Source organism: Rhagoletis pomonella, unplaced genomic scaffold (genome assembly GCF_013731165.1).
Source record: "Rhagoletis pomonella isolate Grant_MI unplaced genomic scaffold, Rhpom_1.0 Rhpom_scaffold_00007, whole genome shotgun sequence".
In the NCBI taxonomy this organism is placed as follows: domain Eukaryota; kingdom Metazoa; phylum Arthropoda; class Insecta; order Diptera; family Tephritidae; genus Rhagoletis; species Rhagoletis pomonella.
In genome coordinates, this window is record NW_023458561.1 from 33,691,584 (window position 1) to 33,711,869 (window position 20,286).

Here is a 20,286-nt window from a genome sequence, read left to right on the forward strand (position 1 = left end):
AAAATTAGAGCCCAATTGGGAAAAACTATTGGCTCTGATCGGGCAACCTCAAAAAATTTCCAGCAAGGAAACTTTATCATAATGGGCAACAATTTTTGTGCCCACAACTGGCACGAAAATCTGCTAGCATCATATAAGTGCATTTTCAGAAGAAAAATCATAACTCGAAAACGATGAATTTTAGCATATTGCTACTCGTTCTGAAAATAGTTTATGCTATTCCCTAATAGACAAAAAAGTTAAAAAAAAATGTGGCAATTTGAAAAAAATCAATTTGAAAAAAAAAAAATTTGTTTGTTTATAAACAATAATTAATTATTAATAAACAATTACTGATGTTTAGTTCACTAGATCGATTCAGTAGATCAATATCTGCAATTTAAAAAAAAAATCGTTAAATCCTTGCTTTTTTGCGGCAGTTATAAACGGTTTCATCAAAAGTTGCTATTAAGAGAGGAAAAAAGAAGCGTTCTTACTCAAAAAGAAAAAAATTTATTATTCGAAAAATTCGCATTTCTGAGCAAAAAGAAAAAATACGTGTCTCCTTAAATGGTTCAAGGAACAATCCCTGTGAGTTTTATCGCAAACTTAAATTCACTTTCTCCCGGCCTGGGTGATTTGAGATGGAATGAGCCATATACATAAATATGTATGCGGCTTGTCGTCACCGATCATTAGCAAATGTGTCAGCGGTGATCGCGAGCGATATCCATGCCGATGAACCGATTTCTTTTGTTCGCATTTCAGTTTTGACAAATGTCTTGCGGTTAAAATAGCTGCCTAATTGTAATTATTTTTGTATGTGTATTTTTAAACATGCGCTCATTATTAATATTATTTTTTTTTTGTTTGGCGTACGTACTTTCTTTGGCGTTCGCTTACTTCACTCGCCATCTGACATGCAATTAATTTTTTACTTGCCGCTTAGCTGCAACATAATTAAGTAAATATTCGTATTTTATTTCGCCTCTTATTCCTTAAGCATCATTAAATTGCACTCCAACTTTGGTTTATGCGCGTAGGGCTAAACTATCATGCTATGCATTTACATACAAATGTATACACATACACACTTACTTTAAACTTGCATCGATCACTTCGATCGTTTAGCCTCTACGTCCAGCCTCGCCGCTGCCGCCTGCCTCCTTGCCAACCTACATACATATGTGTGGTGTGTGTGTATGTGCATTGCACGCAACATTCAATCATTTGGTAATTTCTCACTTTTTATTTCCCAACATTATTTTTCCAATTTTTATTTGAATTTGAATTCTACAACGATCGCGCACTGATCGATTCACCCGTCGCTGGAAGGCGCATTTTTTCGCTCTTGTTTACACATTAAAGCTACATATAACACCACACATCACAACACAACAACTTTTTCATTCAATCAACATGTCGATCATTTGTAGTTTGATTGATTCCTTTGGGGCTAAATCGTAAAAAAAACGATCGAGTATTCAAGCAGGAAATTCGAAAAAATACTAAAAAAAGAAACGAAAAACGCGTGCGTACAAATTACTTTTTTATTAAACTGAATTTTATGACCATTAGCTGATCGCCTTCGATTTAATTTTATTTCCTTTCGTTCATACAACGTCCATATACATATTTATGTATGTATGTATATTTATCTGCAGCTTGTAGGTGTAGCTGTGCATGATCGATTGCACCAGTTGTGATTGTAGGCGTTTAGCCAAAAAAAAAAATTGGTAATGCTGGATCATTTGCATTTCCCTCTTGGCCCATAATTTGTATCTAATTACCTTTTCGCTGCTTATTATATTTTGTATTTTTAACGATCGCTGCAACTCTCGATCACTGCAAGATCAATTGCCTGCCGTTGGCAAATCATATTTCTTCTCCTGATCTATACACACGCTTTGTTGCAACAGTTCGCTCGCTTCAAATACAAAACGGTTCGCTGCGATCTCTGCTTTACACCCGGGCAAGCGTTTGTCTTCATCTACGCCTCATCGCTGCTCGTTTTTTGCCTACTCTTCTAATTGCCACGCCAATCTATTACATATTTATTGTAGCCAAAATCGAGTGAATGGCTTGAACTAAAACTGTCTATGTATGTGTATGTCCGACCGTCCGTCTGTCTCTCTGCCCGACTTTTATTGCATACGATGTCAGTGTTTTATTTTCTTGTTGTGGTTGTTCTTAACAGATAAATCTATTTTTATTGATTTTGTTGTTGTTACGCTCAGTTGAGTATTTAACACTTTCGTTTCCAGCAATTACTCGCCGATATGTTCCGCTGTGCTCATCATTATCATCATTTGCCATCATCATGATGATCGTTTGATGATCGATACTTCTTTGCGATCGGATCAATTTATAGATTGGTTCAATAGTTTTAGGTGTTAAAGTGTAGATAGACAAGTGGTCCGCTGATCGTATGATCGTCTGATGATTAGACTCTAATCGTCTAACATCAGTCAGCCAGTTAGCTTGGCTGTCCGTCCATGCACTTGTACGTCGATCATTTAGTGCCATTTTGTTTCTATGTTTTTCTTCTATTTTTATGATGAATGTGATTCGAAGCAACAACAACAAACATGTTGTTATAGCTATTGCTATTAGTGTTGTTGCTTTTATTGTTGCTGTTCTTATGATCATTTGATAATAATTGTACTGTAATTAAATTGATTGCTGGCAATTAAAATTTCGTTTTTCATTTGTCTGCGTTTGTGTTTACTAATTTTCATTGGTTTTATTATTGTTGTTAGCATGTTTTGAGTATGCAGTTGTTTTTTCTATGCATTTAATTGCTTGTGATTCGCTGCGATTTGTTTTTATTTGTACTTACTGTTAGCTACGCTACTTACAAGCGTACATACACATATGTATAATAGGGATTCCAAGCTCGGGATCCCGGTGGTTTTGACGTCCCGAAAATCCTGGGATTTGCTTGCATTAATCCCGGGATCCAGAAAATTTTTAAGTATCGAATTAGTAGTAAGAACTTGTGTATGAATTTGAATTATGATTTATGTAAAATGCCAACACCATCAAAATGTTGAGTAAATTGGGAAAAAATTACAATAAATTCGCCATTCGCCATTTTTCTATGGACTAAATAGAATAAACATGTTTAAAGAACTTGTTTTGTATATTATTGTTTAATACTTTTTTTTTTATTAATCATTACTATTTGCATCTAAATTTAAAAGTGGGCCGTAAATCCGCTTTTTTGTGTTTCTATTTCGAATAGAAAAAATATGGTTCATTATGCTCTAAAAAAAAATCTGTGCGAAAGATGAAAAATTGTGGTCAATATCAGGCTCGCCCAAGTCTACTAAAATTAAATGTGCTAGCAAAAAAAAATTCTTAGTTACTTCGATCACAAATTTAATGCTCTACCAAAAGGGTTATGATACCAAATAATGTAGGACTAATACTTTCAGAGATAATTGTAATTTTAGAAAAAGAAAATTTAATTAACTGCTTTATTAATTTTTAATTTTCTGGAATATTTTTTACTTTTCTTTATTTTTTATTACACAGCCGATGTATCTGCATACCTAAAATTTTTCTAAAAATTCAGACGAAAAAGTTAAATATTTAGATAATAATTCAACCTATGTGGTTCTGATCCGGGATTAGTTAAAAAATATCCCGAAATCTCGGGATCACAATTTTCCGCAGATCTTGACATCCCTAATGTATACATTGTATACATTCATTCATTCAAACTTTCAATAGTATTTACGACGATGTGCGTCTATGCTACTTTGCAATAAAAATGTTTATAGCATTTGTTTTTTTTTATTGCAGTAACAAAGTATGCAATAGATAAATATAAATCGACTTTTATTTTCTATTACTTAGTATTGATCACTTATACTCAAATTACTCATATTTGTATTTTAGATACATTCTCAACAAGCTCATACGGTTTTTCTTATAAGGGCTACTGTATCAAAACCTCAACAATCAGCTCAAATATTTTATATGTTTTTTCTTTCAACAACTTTTTTTCAGAGACTACAAGAGAGAGAGATACAAATTATATTACTATAAGAATTTGAAATCAAAATGAACGTAGAGAAAAAATATAATCCTCTCTCATTGCTGAACATGATTTAATCATGGCGTAAAAAACGTGACTTTTATTAATAATTTCGCTATGTGTATCGCATTGTACAAAAAAAATGTAAGCACAAAAGTTTTGGAGAATGAAATTCTCTAAAACTTTGGAATTTCAATATGCTATGTATTTTCAACAGAATTGTCAAAAAAGGCGAAAACCGAGACAATGTAAAATTTTTTTGCAGTTTTTACTATTTTTTACAATAAAAAATGTTGTCTTTAAAAAACCTCCTTTATAACAAATGTGGTAAATTGAATTCTCTACTCATTGGTCTATAACCACTTTTTATGAAAAATGCAAAATTAGCTTGCAAATTGCAAAAAACCAAAAAAAAAAACATAAAATACAAGATGACGGAATGTTGCGTTGCGATGCTGTGGATCCACGATCTACGTGTTAAATAGAAGTAAACTGCATCAAAAAATCGCTGCTATAATTTTTTTTTTTTAATTATCCTACTAAATTTAACAAATTTTTCTGGGCTAATCGCTGTTTCGCACGCAAATGGAATCTAAGGGCAAGACTGGATCCATGATCTACATGTAAAATATGTAGAAGTAAACTGCATCAAAGGATTCCTGTTCCATTTTTTTTTTTTTAAAAGTCTAATTTTACTGGGCTAAGAAGTATTTAGGCGTACTTAGCTGCTTTTGAAGTGTATCGATAACTGTCGGCCGCTGTGGTGTAGTTGTAAGCAGTGCGCGCTTTCACTCATCAGCACCTGGGTTCAAACCCTGGTCAAAGCAACATCGCAAAAATATAGAAAAAAGGTTTTTTCTTAACCGGTCGTCCCTCGGCAGGCAATGGCAAACCTCCGAGTGCATTTCTGCCATGAAAAACAGCTTCTCATAAAAATACAATCGCCGTTCGGAGAGTGTAGGTCTTTGTGTGACAACATCAAGGCGCACGCCACAAATCGGAGGAAAAGCTCGGCCAAACACTAACATACATATGTGTAAGCGCCAATCTATTATATTATTATTATCACTGCACCTATGGATAAAAATCACTGCATCAATCGATAAATATCAAATAATATTTCGATAATTATCGATTACTGTCAAATCGTTTGACGAATGTTTTAATAACAGTATTGAAAAAGAATGAGACCAAGAATTTCTACCTAAAAAATTGGATGAGCTTTTTGTGAGTGCATTTATTTTTAACCGACTTCACAAAAAGGAAAAGGTTATCAGTTCGTCGGGATAGTTTTTTTCTTACCTTCTTTTTATTAGCTCGGGATGTAACTATGTATTCTTGATGCGCCTAAAAGATGCACCACCATGACAGTACAAATGGCAATTATAATAGGGAGGTTTTAGTTTTTTAAACTATAATTTTATTTTAACTTTGGACCGCGCTAACCGATTTCTATAAAGGAAAGGTGCTACCTCACAGGTAGTCCCATACTAATTCATCACGATCATGAAGAAATTAACGGTAATATAAAATTTGTATATGACAATTGAAGTCGGTTTTGTTTTTCTGTTTAAAAATTACGTGTTTTTATGCGAAATTGATTGGAATCAAATGAAAAATAATTGAAAAAGCGAAAATAATCACATGAAAACTATTCGATAAGTGTGTATATTTGCGGTAAATATATTGTACATATTTACACATCTATGCATATATGTGTGTTTATAATATAAAAACTTTATATACATATATCTACATACATACATACATATTTGCATAGAAATTTCACATCATGAATATTTATAGCTATTTCTCTAGTAATTTTATCGCTACTAATAGTCATTTAATTTCCTATGTGAGTTATAAATATTTATGACTTTCTTGATAATTATTTTACCATATTTTAACTGTTTCTGTTGTTTTGCTTCCACTTGCAGGCACACCCATCAATCGTTTACCAATAATGGCGAAATCCGTTTTAGATTTATATGAATTATATAATTTGGTCATAGCACGTGGCGGTCTAGTTGATGTTATCAATAAGAAATTATGGCAGGAAATCATAAAAGGACTACATTTACCATCGAGCATAACGAGCGCTGCATTCACGCTGAGAACACAGTAAGTATTTGAGATTTTTTTAACACTAAAACAACCATGAACAGAGAAAGCTTTTACTTAGAGCACTTACATACAAAATGAATCGAAATCTTAAAATGCTCCGCAGATTGGCCTCTTATTAGATTAAAATCCTTTTTCTGAATTTGGGCCGTGATGGGGACAGAGCTACAGAGACTACGAAGAAGTAGAAAATTTTATGCCTTTATAACAGTCTCGACCAGAATATATGCCGCTGAAGAAGCTTTAAAAAGCTTTCTATAGGTGATTTGCACGACAGTACAAAATATAATGAACGCTTAACATGCTATGCAGGCGGGCAAGCAGGTGCCATCATAGGTCTATCTAAAACAGTGATGACACGGAAAGCTTTTAATCTTTGCGAAAACTTTAAAAACTATCGACCGCGGACTACGTTTATATAAAATGTATGGAGCCCAAAAGCTTTTTTATGCTTTATATTGATTTGATATCAGTAATGAAAAGAGAGAGCTTTCACGTTTCGCATTTATATGTTTATCACAACTAAAACCCATACCGGTGGCGAAACTTTCTATAGATTTTTATGAACTTGCACAGAGTAAAAGCTCTCTTTGGTCATCGAAAGTTTATATAAATTATATAAAAAGCTCAGAAAACTGGTAAGGCAATGTCCATCATCATTTTGTGTGGATCATACTTTAGGCACATTCGGCGGAAGAATTTCATTAATGTTTTTTTTAGATTTTATATGAAGAGGTAGGCGTAGTGTAGAGATCTGTTTTTTTAATGTATAGAAAACTTTAAACAGCTTATCTAGCGGAATTTGTTATCGTCGTAAATGCTTGAAAATAAAAGATTTCTCAGGGCCCCACAGACTTGGCGGGTTATGGGAGCAGATTGAGCAAAATGGTCGTAGAAATCATTAATCCTATTAAGGACTAAGCTTCGTAAGTTTATGTCCTCACTGGCTTTTAGAAAGTGGGTAAACTCTTTTAGAGATCATAAAGCTTCGTCAAAGCTTAGGTGGATCTAATGCGAACACCAAAATGCCTTAAGGCTCGTTGTTTGTAAAAATTCTGCTCTTTTTTCGAACAATAATTTATTACTTTAATATATTTTGAGAAAGGTTATAATTCCATAGCAATTAAATTTTGTTGGCGCGTGTATCTCCATTTTTGCAAGAAAAAAAGTAATAAACGAATCGTCAACAACCAGTATCCGCAGTAGTAAAGCACAGCAATGTGAAACGTCTTGTTGGCCGCAGTTACTGCTACTACTACATACATTATTGTTGTCTCGAATTGACGACACATTTTATGTGACAGACATTTGACCGCGCCCTTTTCGTTCATCGTCGCGCACCCTGCGACCAGCTATGGGCGGTAACTGCAGAAAGCCACCAACTGTCTAACGAACTCTAACTAACGAACAAACTATTATGCAGTTGCATGCCACAAAGATTGGAAAAATACTTGCGACCGCAAATATATGCTGGCTGCAACGATTTCTATTGCATTTTATTTATTTTGAAATTTGTTTCTTTTATTTGTGCTGACACAAAAGCAGCTTGTGGCTGGCTGCTTGCTAACTGGTGTCTAGATGTCAGCTGCAGCGGCAATCAATTATAAAAATAAGTTATGTTTTGGTTGCAGCTACATACATATGTATGTATGTCCTGTGCATACACATTGTGGCATGCAACAATGTGGCATGATGAGTGGTTTATAATTACAAAAAAAGTGGAGAAAAAATGGAAAAGCTTTGCTTTAACTGTGCATACCAAACAATTTTATGCGTATACGCCATGGTGGTCCCACTGAGGCTGGCGTGTGGTTGCCAACGCCCCGAATAACAGTTACTAGCAGATATTTTTTTTATAATTTTAGTCAACGCGTATGATTTGCATGCTGAGTCTGTGTCTATCTCTCAAACAAGACGGAACAGCTTTTTTCGACAATTTTTTTTTAATGTAGGTACATACGTTAGGGTGGAGCAGAAACAAAAAATTTTGCGTTTCAAAATTTTAAGAGCATTAAATTTTTTTGTAATCGATTAATACTTGCTGCCTTCCCTTTTTGAATTAAATTTTGTGATTTTTTGAATTCTAAAGAAAAAATTGAAGTACGCAGTTTTGAAGGCTATTAAAATTTTTATAATAAAGTGCAAGTTTAAAGTTACACGAAAATGCAGCAGATTTTTTAATTGTTTTTATTCTTTTTTTGTTTGATGGTTGTACGCAGAAAAAAATTGTTAAAAATCAAGCGTAATTTTTAGATACTTCTAGAGGCAAAAAGTATTAGACCGTTTAAAAAAATATATAGAGGTATTCTATTGACGTCGAAAAGCAATAATTCCCCGTGACTAGAATTTCTAAACGCACAATTTTTTGTTTATGTTCCACCCTACTGTACATATATGTGCGGAAAAGTTAGTTAACCCTACTTTACCAATTTATCGCCTAACCAATTTTACATTGCTGCTGAATTTTCGCATTCTACACATAATACATATCATTCGTCTAACTACGCCCCCCTCCCCAGCCGTCTGTCTATGTCACTTTGTTGTAGATACTGCAACAGCAGCGTCTCCTTCTTCGGCCAGCAGACAATAGTTCGCAATTTTTAGTACTCATGCAATAATTTGCAATTGCTAATAACAGCTCATAAAAATGTTGGCTTTATTTGTTGCCATTCGCATTTATGTCTGCCATGGTGCAAATAACTAAATATGTATCTATAAGCAACATTTGCGCTTTTATGTACAAACTAAGAAGTATGTTTGTAGGAATGTATGTCTGTATGCATTGCTACTGCTAAGTACCAATACTCTCACACACGCAAACAAGTACATACACAAGCACACAAGTGTTTATTTGAAAGCTTTTGACGGCCATAAAGCACCCAATAGTACCTAAAAAGCATACGAAAATTAACTAAAATGTCACATTTTGCGTTTTACTGTACACAAGCATATTTTCTGCGTGTGTGTGTGTGTGTGTGTGTGTGTATATGAGCTTTCTTAGTAAGTGTTTTCTGTTTCTTTCATATTTTTTGCTTTTTGTTTTTTTTTTTTCTGGCCGGTTACGCCTCACATAAAACACATTTGTAATAGCAATAGTACTCATTTATGGCAGCCGCTTTGTGGTTTTTGGTGCAGAGACTTTAATTAAATTTCAATTTTAACTTAAATTATTACACCGCATTAAGATGGCTCATTGTGGGAAATAGTTGTGGTAGATGATAGTACCCGTAAGTGTGAAAATTTTCTCACACCTAGAAACAGTTGTATTTTGCATATATTTAGTATGTATATTGAATATTAAATAGAATGCCCGCCCTCACCATTAGCTAGAGAAATGACTGCTTTATCGGCTGCTGTGAAAGTCTCCCCTATTTAGAATCGTATATAACAGTGTTGGCCAGTACCTCGCCCAGCAGCGTGCCAGCTGTATACTGTATATAGAGTAAAGTTCATACTGCCTATCACTAACGTCGGCTAACGTTAGTGTTCATACAGGGTCTTGAAAAAAGCCAAGTGTTTGGACGGTGTTATTCACTCGGATAAATTAGAGACACAAAACATCACATGTTCAATCGTGTAACATAGCAAGGATACTTTGCACTTATTACTATCGAACAATAATTTTTAATTTGCTCCGTAGATTTAGCACAATTTATTTAGAACGATGCCCGGTCATTGACCGGAAAGCAATAGTTAGGACGTCCATACAAAGCCATTGAGGTAACTTTATTTTTTTACTTTAATCGCCTTTATATAATTGCCTAATGCAAGCTTTACAGCTTTTTTTTTTATCAGCCAGGACGGTGTGGCTTAAAAGCTATTGCACTCCACCTGGTTAGACCAAGCAGATTGTTCTAGAAAAGGATCGATCTAGTATACCTTTTGCCACTTGTTAGCTTTGCTTGAAAGATTTTTTCTTTGCACTAGCAACTGAAAGATAAATACAATGTACGACCTGCCTGATATCTAGAAAAACGAGGCCTACATATTTCAGTAGAATTCGCCTCGACTATCCTGCCCTATCACCGAATATAAGAAAAAACGTTCCTTGACTTTGTTAGAGTATCCAATCGGATCGAAATCTGGGGGTATACCTGCATACATATGTAGCAAGTACCTGTATATTCAAAAACGCTTTAAGCTATCATCTGAGTTAATTTTTTTATAAAAAATATTTTTGAAAACTTATTTTATTTATAAAACAAAAAACTAGATTTTTGGAGGTGTTGTTAAATTGCTTCAGCTCACGTAAATCTTAATAGTTTTTCAAAATATTTTGGCAGACGTCTTAAAATATAATTAACTTTATAATTCCGATAGAAAAACAGTACCGATTTTTTGGCATTTAGAGTGGTACATCCTAACGTACATTTGTATGAAAAAGCTAACTGATAGCAAAAAGCTTTTCGTATCACATTTTTGATTTTACGCTGACCAGGGATCGATTCTTGGGTCTAACGGGTGTTAATATGTACCTCTACCTAACCACTCGGCACAGGCGGCCACTCTTCTTCGATCTTAAATATCTAAAATATTAGCTGTACCAGGAAAAAAGTTCGCCGTGGGTCCGACAAAAATAACACAAAATTTTTTTCGTGATTACCTTGCAAAAATAAATTAGACTCAGGGGTGTACGGCAAACTTTTTTTGTTTGCTTGTAAGATGGTACAGTCTAATGTACATACATACATATGTATGTATGTAGATTTCCAGTTGATTAATTAGACTAATTTTTCTCATGAGAAATAGTCTCTTACGTATGGCCGTGAAATACCAAGTATACACCACATACATTTACATTCCTTTACACATAGTTATGTAAAATTTTAATTATAAATATCGCATTAGTTATCACCTAACTAATGAAAAAAAAACAAGCACTGAAGCGGAAGAGACAATAATCGCTTAGAGTAAATACGAAATACATATGTACAAATTGACATTGGAATTGAATATATGAATGTGTTTTTATCTTCAACACTCATACAAAGAAAAATTGTTAAAGAAGAAATACAAATGGCAACAAAAAGTGACTTTGAAGGCGACCGACTGAGATTGAAATTGCGAGTAAATGGCGTTCATAACGACAGCGCGCGCTTGTGCTTTGGCTTATGAATGGAATACATTTATAGGAAAATTAAAAAATGGCCACCAATCAGCATTGGAATTGATTGCCAATAAAAAAATATGATTTTGAAATACTGCTAAACCTTAAGCAATATTAGAGGCGTTAGCAAAACAATAATTGAATGGTATTGAAGCATAATAAATATGTAACTAAATATACATACAAACGTATATATGTATATGTATGTGCTTGTATGCATACCTACCTATAAGGTATGCAGCGTACATATGTATTCGTATTGACTTCTGCGGTGATTAAGAAAAAAACTAAAAAAAATATGAAGGTGCATACAAACAATGTACCTTTTTTCAAAATTAAATTTTGTATGGCCATACGTGTTGGAGCAGAATTTCGTTGCGTATTAAATTTTTTTATGTGTAATTTGCAAATAATTGGCCTTTTAGCTTTGCGCCGCTAAATTCATATTCGAATGTAGTATAAGAAACGAGATTGGAAAGATTCAAAGCAAAAAAAGAAATATACTCGTATGTTGTATGTATAACAAACATTTTTGGCATTCCTTTTTTTGTGGCCTTTTGGCACGCACCAAGTTTTCTCCAAACCTACTTAATAAAAAAAAAACCTTTTTACGTGTAAACGTAGTAGCTAAGCTAATGGCAAAAATTATTTTTTGTTGCTTATTTTTTGCCAACGAAATGCATGGAATTATTATTTTTTTGTCTGTTTTAATTTATTTACTACTTTTTCAGTTTAATATTTTTTTACATTACTTCGTATTATGCCTTTTATGCCTTTGATTCATGCATATTTTGAACTTTACAACACTTTAGTGCATAGAGTAATTTGGTCCTACACCTTATACACGCAATGCACAATTAATATAAAAAAAAAAAATGTTCAACCATTCCTTTTTTTACATATCGCAATCACGGTGAAATTTTGTAATATTCAATACATTGAGCCTTATGCATAAAAAGTGAGTTTAAGCTCCGATTCGATTTCCAGTAAAATTTCTTAAGCTTCGGCTCACTCTGTCAGTCTGAAATGAGTCTGAGCTTAAGCTCGCTTTTTATGCATGGGGCCCATTGTATGTTCTCATACTACTGAGTTAAACTCGTCTTTTTTTTTTCTTTTTTTTTTTTGTAAAATAGCACTATCGAAAACAGGAATTTTTATATGATCTCATGCCCCTGCATAACTATTAGTATGATTAGGAAGAGCTAAGGAGCGATATATAGAGAAATCGTTTCTGGCTCTAATATAATATTTATATATCGTCGATGCTTTGCAAAATCGCCCATCGACCAAATTATAACTTTTGTTTTCAATTATCCTTTTGGAACATGTTAAAAATGTGCTTTAAAAATATCATCTTTCAAGATTTTTGATTTTAAATGAATTTTGCGTAATCTCTGAGTTTAATTTGAATCCTAAAAATTACAAAAGATATTTTCCTTTAACTAATTTTCTCGATGTCCTTGGGAAAAATCCGGCCGTCCTATTAAAAAATTAAAGATGCAGCTACTATACTATAAATACGCTAGAATATAGGAAACATCGAATTTATCGCATTTTCTATATGTATATATATATTTTACATATTTTATATACTACACATATTGCGGCTGTGAAACATTGGCCCACTTAATTTTTTACTCTACACCGATCTCTGAGATACCGCCTCGTATGATAATAGTCATGTCTTCGGAAACTCTTTCGAAATCCAATCCCGCGTAGCATTAACCCTTGAGTGTTATTTTTTAAATAATGCTTAGTATATGTTTATTCTATCCTTATGAAATAATTTCAACTCATGAGTCATTTTAGGGTTAAGGCTCCGAACATGTATGTAAATATTATGACCGTTTTATGGTGTCGCACCGTGAAGGATAATTGGCTTTGCTTGGTCAGCTAAGATTTGCTTAGACTGTTGTCTCGGTCCTACGTTTTTCCAATAAACACCTGCAGACATGGCTACAGTTGTCATAACAGCCCTTTTAGTACCATTGTTTAAATAGTTAATCGCAAAAACATAGCCTTGATTCCCCAAGCTGAAGATGCTTTTTCATGAGGCGATTTATTTACACGCGATAATGGCCTGCAATGTTTAATTGCCTAGAAAATCGCCTCATATAAATCATCGGCTACTTGAATGGACTATTCATCGGGGCTAACCAATTCCCTATGCGTCTTTTCTACTATGAAGTTGATCTGCTTTATAATACCGTCAGCTGAGGGATATCATCACACACAATGTTCCACAAAACATACCCTATCACTCGTCCCTGGGAAACACTTATCGTTAATTTGTCCTCCAAAAATCTTTTAAACCTGCCATAACCCAGTACTCTTTCCGAGTGCCAGCTGGATATGATTTTTTCACGTAAATATATGACTTAAAACTGCGAAGAGCTTGTGATAGTTATTTCCATTCGTGGTTAATTTTTTTTATAACCATAACCTAATTTAAAAAAAAAAAAACTCAAAAAAATCTAAAAATTACTTGTTGCAAAACTATAAATCCAAAGTGCAATGAAAGAAAGTGCAGTTATTTCAGTGGTGGTGGCACTATCGACAGTTTTGCAACTCTAGCACTCACCACCTATCACTCGAGTATTTTTAGCTGCTCGATTATGAAGAAGTTCCCCACCTCTCCCAATATTCCAAATTTGCTTGCTTGCTGCTTCCCTTTTCCTCTTTTCCCTTGTTGTTGTTGGTCCTCTTCGCCAAGTCGCATATCCTCAAGATACTCGAGAGTTCCGCCGAGTGAATTCCATATTTTGCATTTAATTAATAAACACTACAGAAATCAGTCAGCAATAAACAATGAAGACTTGCACCACTCATATCCACATGGGCACATATTTGTATGCAAATCTAGCAGAACTTGGTGAGATGTTACAAAAAGGCGCAGCAGAAAAGCGTAAAAATGGCAATGGTAACAAGCAACACCAAACCGATCTGGGAAACTTAAACAATAAACGTGCAATAAGCGTAAAGCAACAACAGCAAAAATTAACCAAGAATAAACTGAAGTGTAGACAACTGGACATTGGGCGCGGATAAGCCAACAATTAGCCATGAATATTGGCATTGCTATGAAGAAAAGATGCTACGAGATCTGGGATTGGTCGGTTGTGGCGTTGAGCGTTGATTAGCGCGGTGGCTAAACGCGTCGGCGCTGTGTGACGACATGCAAGCGAGAACAATACTTGTTCATGCATGCAAATAGGTTTGCGTGTATCTACATATGTATGTTTGGACGCCTGTTGCTCCACTATCCTAGCGCTGGCCTTGGCTCGTTCCATATCTTTTTTTCTTAGGTTTTTGTCTGATCTTCCAAATAGCTGCTTCACTTGAATTACCGTGTAAATATTAAATGAAGGAGCAGACCACAGACGCGTTTGCCTCCACATAGCACGAATACGAGTAACTATGCATAAGGAGTTCAAGTGGTTAGTGCATTCATATGTATGTATGTACATATGTACCCAGCTGAGACATGTAAATGTGTATGCATGTGGAGTAAAAGATTCTTTATATCAACACTGGTGGCTAGAGGACGATGCAGTGCATAGGGCAAGCACATAAGTATATATGTAGTAGAAGTATAAGTAGATGTGTATGCATACATATGTACAGTGGTCCACAAAATAGTAGGAGTGCGATATTTTGACGAGTTTTGACTATTTTTTAAATCTCAAATTTGTACAAAAATCAGAATTTTCAGTATGCACTGCATACTATGCAGGCTATAAAATACCATTGATTATATGCATTTTTTTTTTAATATGGAAGAAAATGTCAGCAAAAACAAAAGCCAAAAATCAACGCGATATTTTAGCAACCTCGAACTTTCACTCCCTTATACTAACAGGTCCATTCTGGCAACTGTTTTTCGACTTACTACAGTCTTTCGAAAGACAATCGTCAATTCTGGCAACTGTCTTGAAAGCACTTTACTGTCTTTCGAAAGACTAATTGGAAGATCTGCTAACGAAGAGGTCTTAGTGTTATGCTGTTCGCCTTTTATTTAGCAATAAGTTTTTTAAAAATTAAAACAAATTAAGATTTATATATATTTTTTTTAAACAATAGAAATTAATACATAAAGAAAATTAAATTTAAACTAAAACTATGTATTTTTAAACATTAAAAAAATTAAATTATAATCCTTTTAAAACAATAAAATCAAAAACAAAGAAAATAGTATAAAAGAAAATTAATTGAAAAAAACGAAAAACAAATTAAATTAAAACAGAAAAAATAAATTAAATAAGTTTCCAAAAATTAAATTAAATTAAAAAAAAAATGTTTCGTATTTAAACAATATCATATAAAAATGAAACGAAAATGAAATTAACACGGCCATTCTGGCAACTGTCTTTCAATTCACCACTATTTTTCGAAAGACAATTAATAAATAAAAGAAAGTGAAATTAGAAAAAGAAAAAATTTTATCAAAAAAGAAGGAAAATTAAATATATATTTGTATTAAAAAAGACAACAAAAATATATTTTTCTTAAAAAAAAATTAAGTCTAAAAATTAAAGAAAATGAAATTAACAAAAGAACAACAAACATAATTAAAAAAAAAAGAAAAAATAAATAAAATAAATTTCTAAATAGTAAATGAAATTAAAAAAATATATATACTTTTCTTTTTAACCGACTTCCAAAAAAGGAGGAGGCTATCAGTTCGTCGGAATAATTTTTTTTTTTTTTTTTTTTTTATGTATGTTACCGCATAACTTTGCACCACGTCAACCGATTTCAATAATTTTGCAACGGAAAGGTAGTGTCTCAGAGGTGGTCCCATACGAATTTGGTTTAGATCCGATCATTGGATCATGAAATATATAGATATATATATATATTTTTTTAAGTCGGTTTTTTTTTTGCTAAAAATTACTAGTTTACACACTGAAAAATTAGAAGAAAATTTAACTAAAAAAACTAGAAAAAAAATTTAAAAAAGGAAAAGAATAAAATAACTTTTTAAAAATTAAATGAAATTAAAAAAATAACCAAACTATTAAGGAAAATTAAATAACAAAATAATTTAAATGAAAAGAGAACAAATACATAAAATAGGTTTCTAAAAATTAAATTAAACTAAAAAATATAAAAACGTCGCAAAACGGATTAAATTTAAAAACGAAAAATATAAAATAAGTTCCTAAAATTAAACGATTTAAAAAAAATATGTGATATAAGATTCTAAAAATTTAAGTACATTAAAAAATATAAAAAATTGTTGAATTTTTATAATTTTTACACAAACTTTCAAATTTGGATTCATGTGGCATTTGTTAGATAATGAGCTATACTTTTGTAAAAAAATAAAAATCGCACTCCGAATATTTTGCGGACAGCTGTATTTAAGTATTTATGTATGCAACTTATGTGTATAGGTGTTTATGTCTAACTCTTTATCATCGTTTTGGTTGTTGTTTAGTCAATTTCTACAGCTGCTTGGCAAACTCATAGTCCACAGGAATGATACTGGTAATGATTATAGCTTTTAACGCTAATAACATTATTGTTTTTATTGTAGCTGCAGTTGTTATTGTTGTTGCTGTTGCTGTTGCTTTTTGCCGCACTGTTGATCATGTCTGTTAAAAATGTTAATTTGAAGGTACCTGCTTAAAACTGCAATAACAACAACAACTATCGCAGAGCAGAGTAAACCATAACATCTATCGCCAAGCGCGTTTTGCCTAGCCTGCACTTTATTCATTTGTGATGTTGCACTTGTGCATGTGTACGAGTAGAGTAGTGTTGCTGCATATGCAGTATGTGTGTATGTAAATGATCACACATTTGATGTGGGTAAACACCTGAATCGGTAATGGTGCAATTACCACCAGGCGGTGACGGCTAAAAGAAACATTTCTAGTATGTATGAATGTTTTTTTCGTACGTACGTATGTGTATGTATGTATGTATGTACGCGCATGTCTTCATCATATTCAAGTTGCCGACAACCTGAAGAAAGAGTCAATTCATAGGCGCACTTTATGTTCAGACGACTATGAAAACTCTACATACAAATTCGTGTAAGCCAAAGTGACTTATTTTCCGACCTGGTAAAATTTCCGGAGATCCCCAATTTCACACTTGAAGTTTGCCGAAATTTAGTGGTTCGAATCCAATACTATCCCCACTTGGAAATGAATGGGAGGTAATAATTACAGAGGCCCGGAGAGGATGGTTGCCTGTAATAATGTGGGCCACACTTGGACCAGAGCATCGGAGCTGTACATTGGATTTCATTAAATTAGATGGAGATGAAGAATAGGAACCAGAATGGAGAAAGGAAAGTAAAAGGTGCTCACAATAAAATCCACAGCTTATATCTTTGGAAGTTATCCGGGTGTGGAGAAGTAGTGAGGGCAAATAGATTCAACTCCTTAGATTGTGAAGCCTGTTAGCTGAGGGGCATATGTTGCTGCTGCTGGGTAGGAGATCGAGGTGCATTTTATCTTATCACAGCCAGATGGATATTACTGGATAAGTCACTCACTAAGTCTAAACTTCTCAGCATACAACTAACAGAATTCCAGCCGATTAGTTAGATTTTTTAGCGCCCCGAACTACACTACATCTCTTAACATAGAGAAGAAATTTTGCAGTCGAAACATAGGGCCTCATGCATAAAAAGTGAGCTTAAGCTCCGACTCGTTTTTCAGTACAAATTCTTGAGCTTGAGCTCACCCTTTCAGTGCAAAAATTGAGTCTGAGCTTAAGCTCACTTTTTATGCATAAGGCCCATTGTCTTTGTTTATCAATTTTGCACGGAAATGCGGTTAATATGTTACCGCAGATTTGGAATCTGTGAGACCCCACGTCCAGGCTAATGCTACTAAAAAAGTCCATACTTATAGGTTAGCAATCAAAGTCTTATCTATCGCGTTCCACCAAAGAGGAATGTATGTTTATTAGACATGACGAAAAGGCTTAAAAAAGAGACGATCCTGGCTCTGTCGAAAAAAACCCGGGCCCTAACAAAAGTGGAGTCAGCACTATCCTTAAAATTTCTTCCAAGAACATCCACTAAAGCAAACATAATACCTTTAGCCCTTCAAGCTCTAAGCCAGTGTCATCTGTACAAACACCTGCTCTCTACCATAGCCTACGCCTGCGTGTTGCCATTTTATTTGCATATTGCAATTTACGAAACCATAGCTCACCTAAACGTCAAGTTTGTAGCATGGCACAGGCATCTTCGTCGTCTTGATTTCCTTGCTCCTTACTTTTGAGCACACATACCTATTCGCAGAGAAACAAACAAGTTTTCATAGTTTCTTTTTTTACGTGCGGTGTTTGCGTTGTCTTCCATTAGCATTCTTTTAATTTAATTAACACAATCAAAGGCTACACATATATTCACTTGCAACGCTTCCTTCTCTAGATAGGTACCACTCAAAAGCGGCTGCATCATTTGGTGCCGTTGAAGTCAAACCGTCAAAACAATCGTCGATCAACAGCCAGCTAGTAGTGATCATTTCCTTTTTTTTTCATTTTATTAGCATGTCTTGGTTGTTGTTGTTGTTGTTGTTGTTTGCATTCAATCGCGTTAGTACTCTATTATTTCAATATTTAATAAACATTTCCTTAACCCCTTGCCTGTCTGTTTGCCTACCCGCCTGCTGGATCGTACGTTTGTTGGTCCGTTTTGGTTAGCGGCCGATCCGTTGGCGGCATCTCAGCTTGTCGGTCCGTGTTTACTCATTGGAGAATTTGCATTTGCATTTTGTCTTGTCATCGGAGTTTGTCTTATTGCTCGCAGCGTTCTTTCTCCTTCCACCGCCTTTTGTCTCTTTCCAACAGTTAAGTGCAACAATGGAAATATTTTTGTTGATTTAGGCCCACAGCCACGATCGTTGATAATCATCATTGACTTCTCATGGCGAAGGCATTTATTTCTTCGATGTTCGCTTGGATTTGTGTTTCAAATGTACAGCCTTTTTTATTTGATTTTCTCAATTAATGTGCAATGCCAGTCAGCGGCGTATATGAAAGCAATGCAAATTTTTTGATTATGACTAATAAATACAAGAGACAACACTGGGGGTTTTTTTTTTTAACGCAGGCATTAAATATTTGTGTCTTGCTATATTGAGCAGCGTATCAGAGCCTTATAGGAAAGTCTAGGAGATCAAAAAAGGCTATATGTAGTTGAAAACAGCGCGTATTCAAACATTGAAGCTTCATTTTCGTATTAAATATTGCTAGCTTAGAGTGAAAATCTATTTTTCCAAATTTTACAGGATGGAACCTAAACTTCCCGAACTAATTTGTTCAATTACTTTACACAACTTTCAATACAACATTTTTGCGTATTCAAATCCAAAAAAAAATAACTCATACAAGTCGGCAAAATTCGGCATTAGCGAAAATTTGTTGATTCCTTTAGGGCAGAGGTTCCCAAACACTTTTTTTCTTTCCCTTTTAAAATTTTACCAGTTTTGGTAGAGCCTCTGCTGCTACATTTCTACCATATTGCCAAAACTCATCAAAAATTGTGAAATTTAGATCTTACGTTTAGTGGAAGAACGCTCTTTCATGTTTAACTCACAAAAAAATAAATCTAAATTGATTGCCCGTGAATTGAGTTGTAATAAGGAAGATTGAAATTGTATTTCTCAGAGAGAAATCTTTGCGAACTCTGCGTTAAAATACACTCCTCAAAAAAATCAAGGGAGGTTCAAAAAAAACAGGTTGAAGCTTGATAAACAGGCCATCTAATCCATAGGCCGGCCTAACTGAAAAAAATGTTGTTGTGACCATTTATCACCGAAAAATTATACATGTTTTTTTGTTCTCTTAATTTTTTTGAGTAGTGTATTATCTGCCTACATTAATAGGAAAACCAAGCCAATATTTTTGTTATTTCATGGACCCACACTTACAACTTGTGAACCCCGATTTCTTTTTCACGCCAACGTAGACCCCCGCCATGTCTCTCGTGGACTCCTGTTGGTCCACTTGGCCCACTTTGGGAATCACTGCTTTAGGGTATTCTGCTTCTGTCTGCCATAAAAAAGTTGGT

At 34.0% G+C, this 20,286-nt stretch overlaps 1 protein-coding gene across 1 annotated transcript in view; it reads left to right on the plus strand.

The window, feature by feature from the left end:
* The window catches only part of LOC118743790 (protein dead ringer), a 116,235-nt gene that overhangs the window by 86,335 nt on the left and 9,614 nt on the right, over positions 1 to 20,286 (plus strand). Inside the window, exons 4-5 of the mRNA XM_036476555.1 lie at positions 5,861 to 5,876; positions 5,959 to 6,142. Of these exons, the coding sequence (XP_036332448.1) occupies positions 5,861 to 5,876; positions 5,959 to 6,142 (200 nt within the window). The remainder of the gene's footprint in view (positions 1 to 5,860; positions 5,877 to 5,958; positions 6,143 to 20,286) is intronic.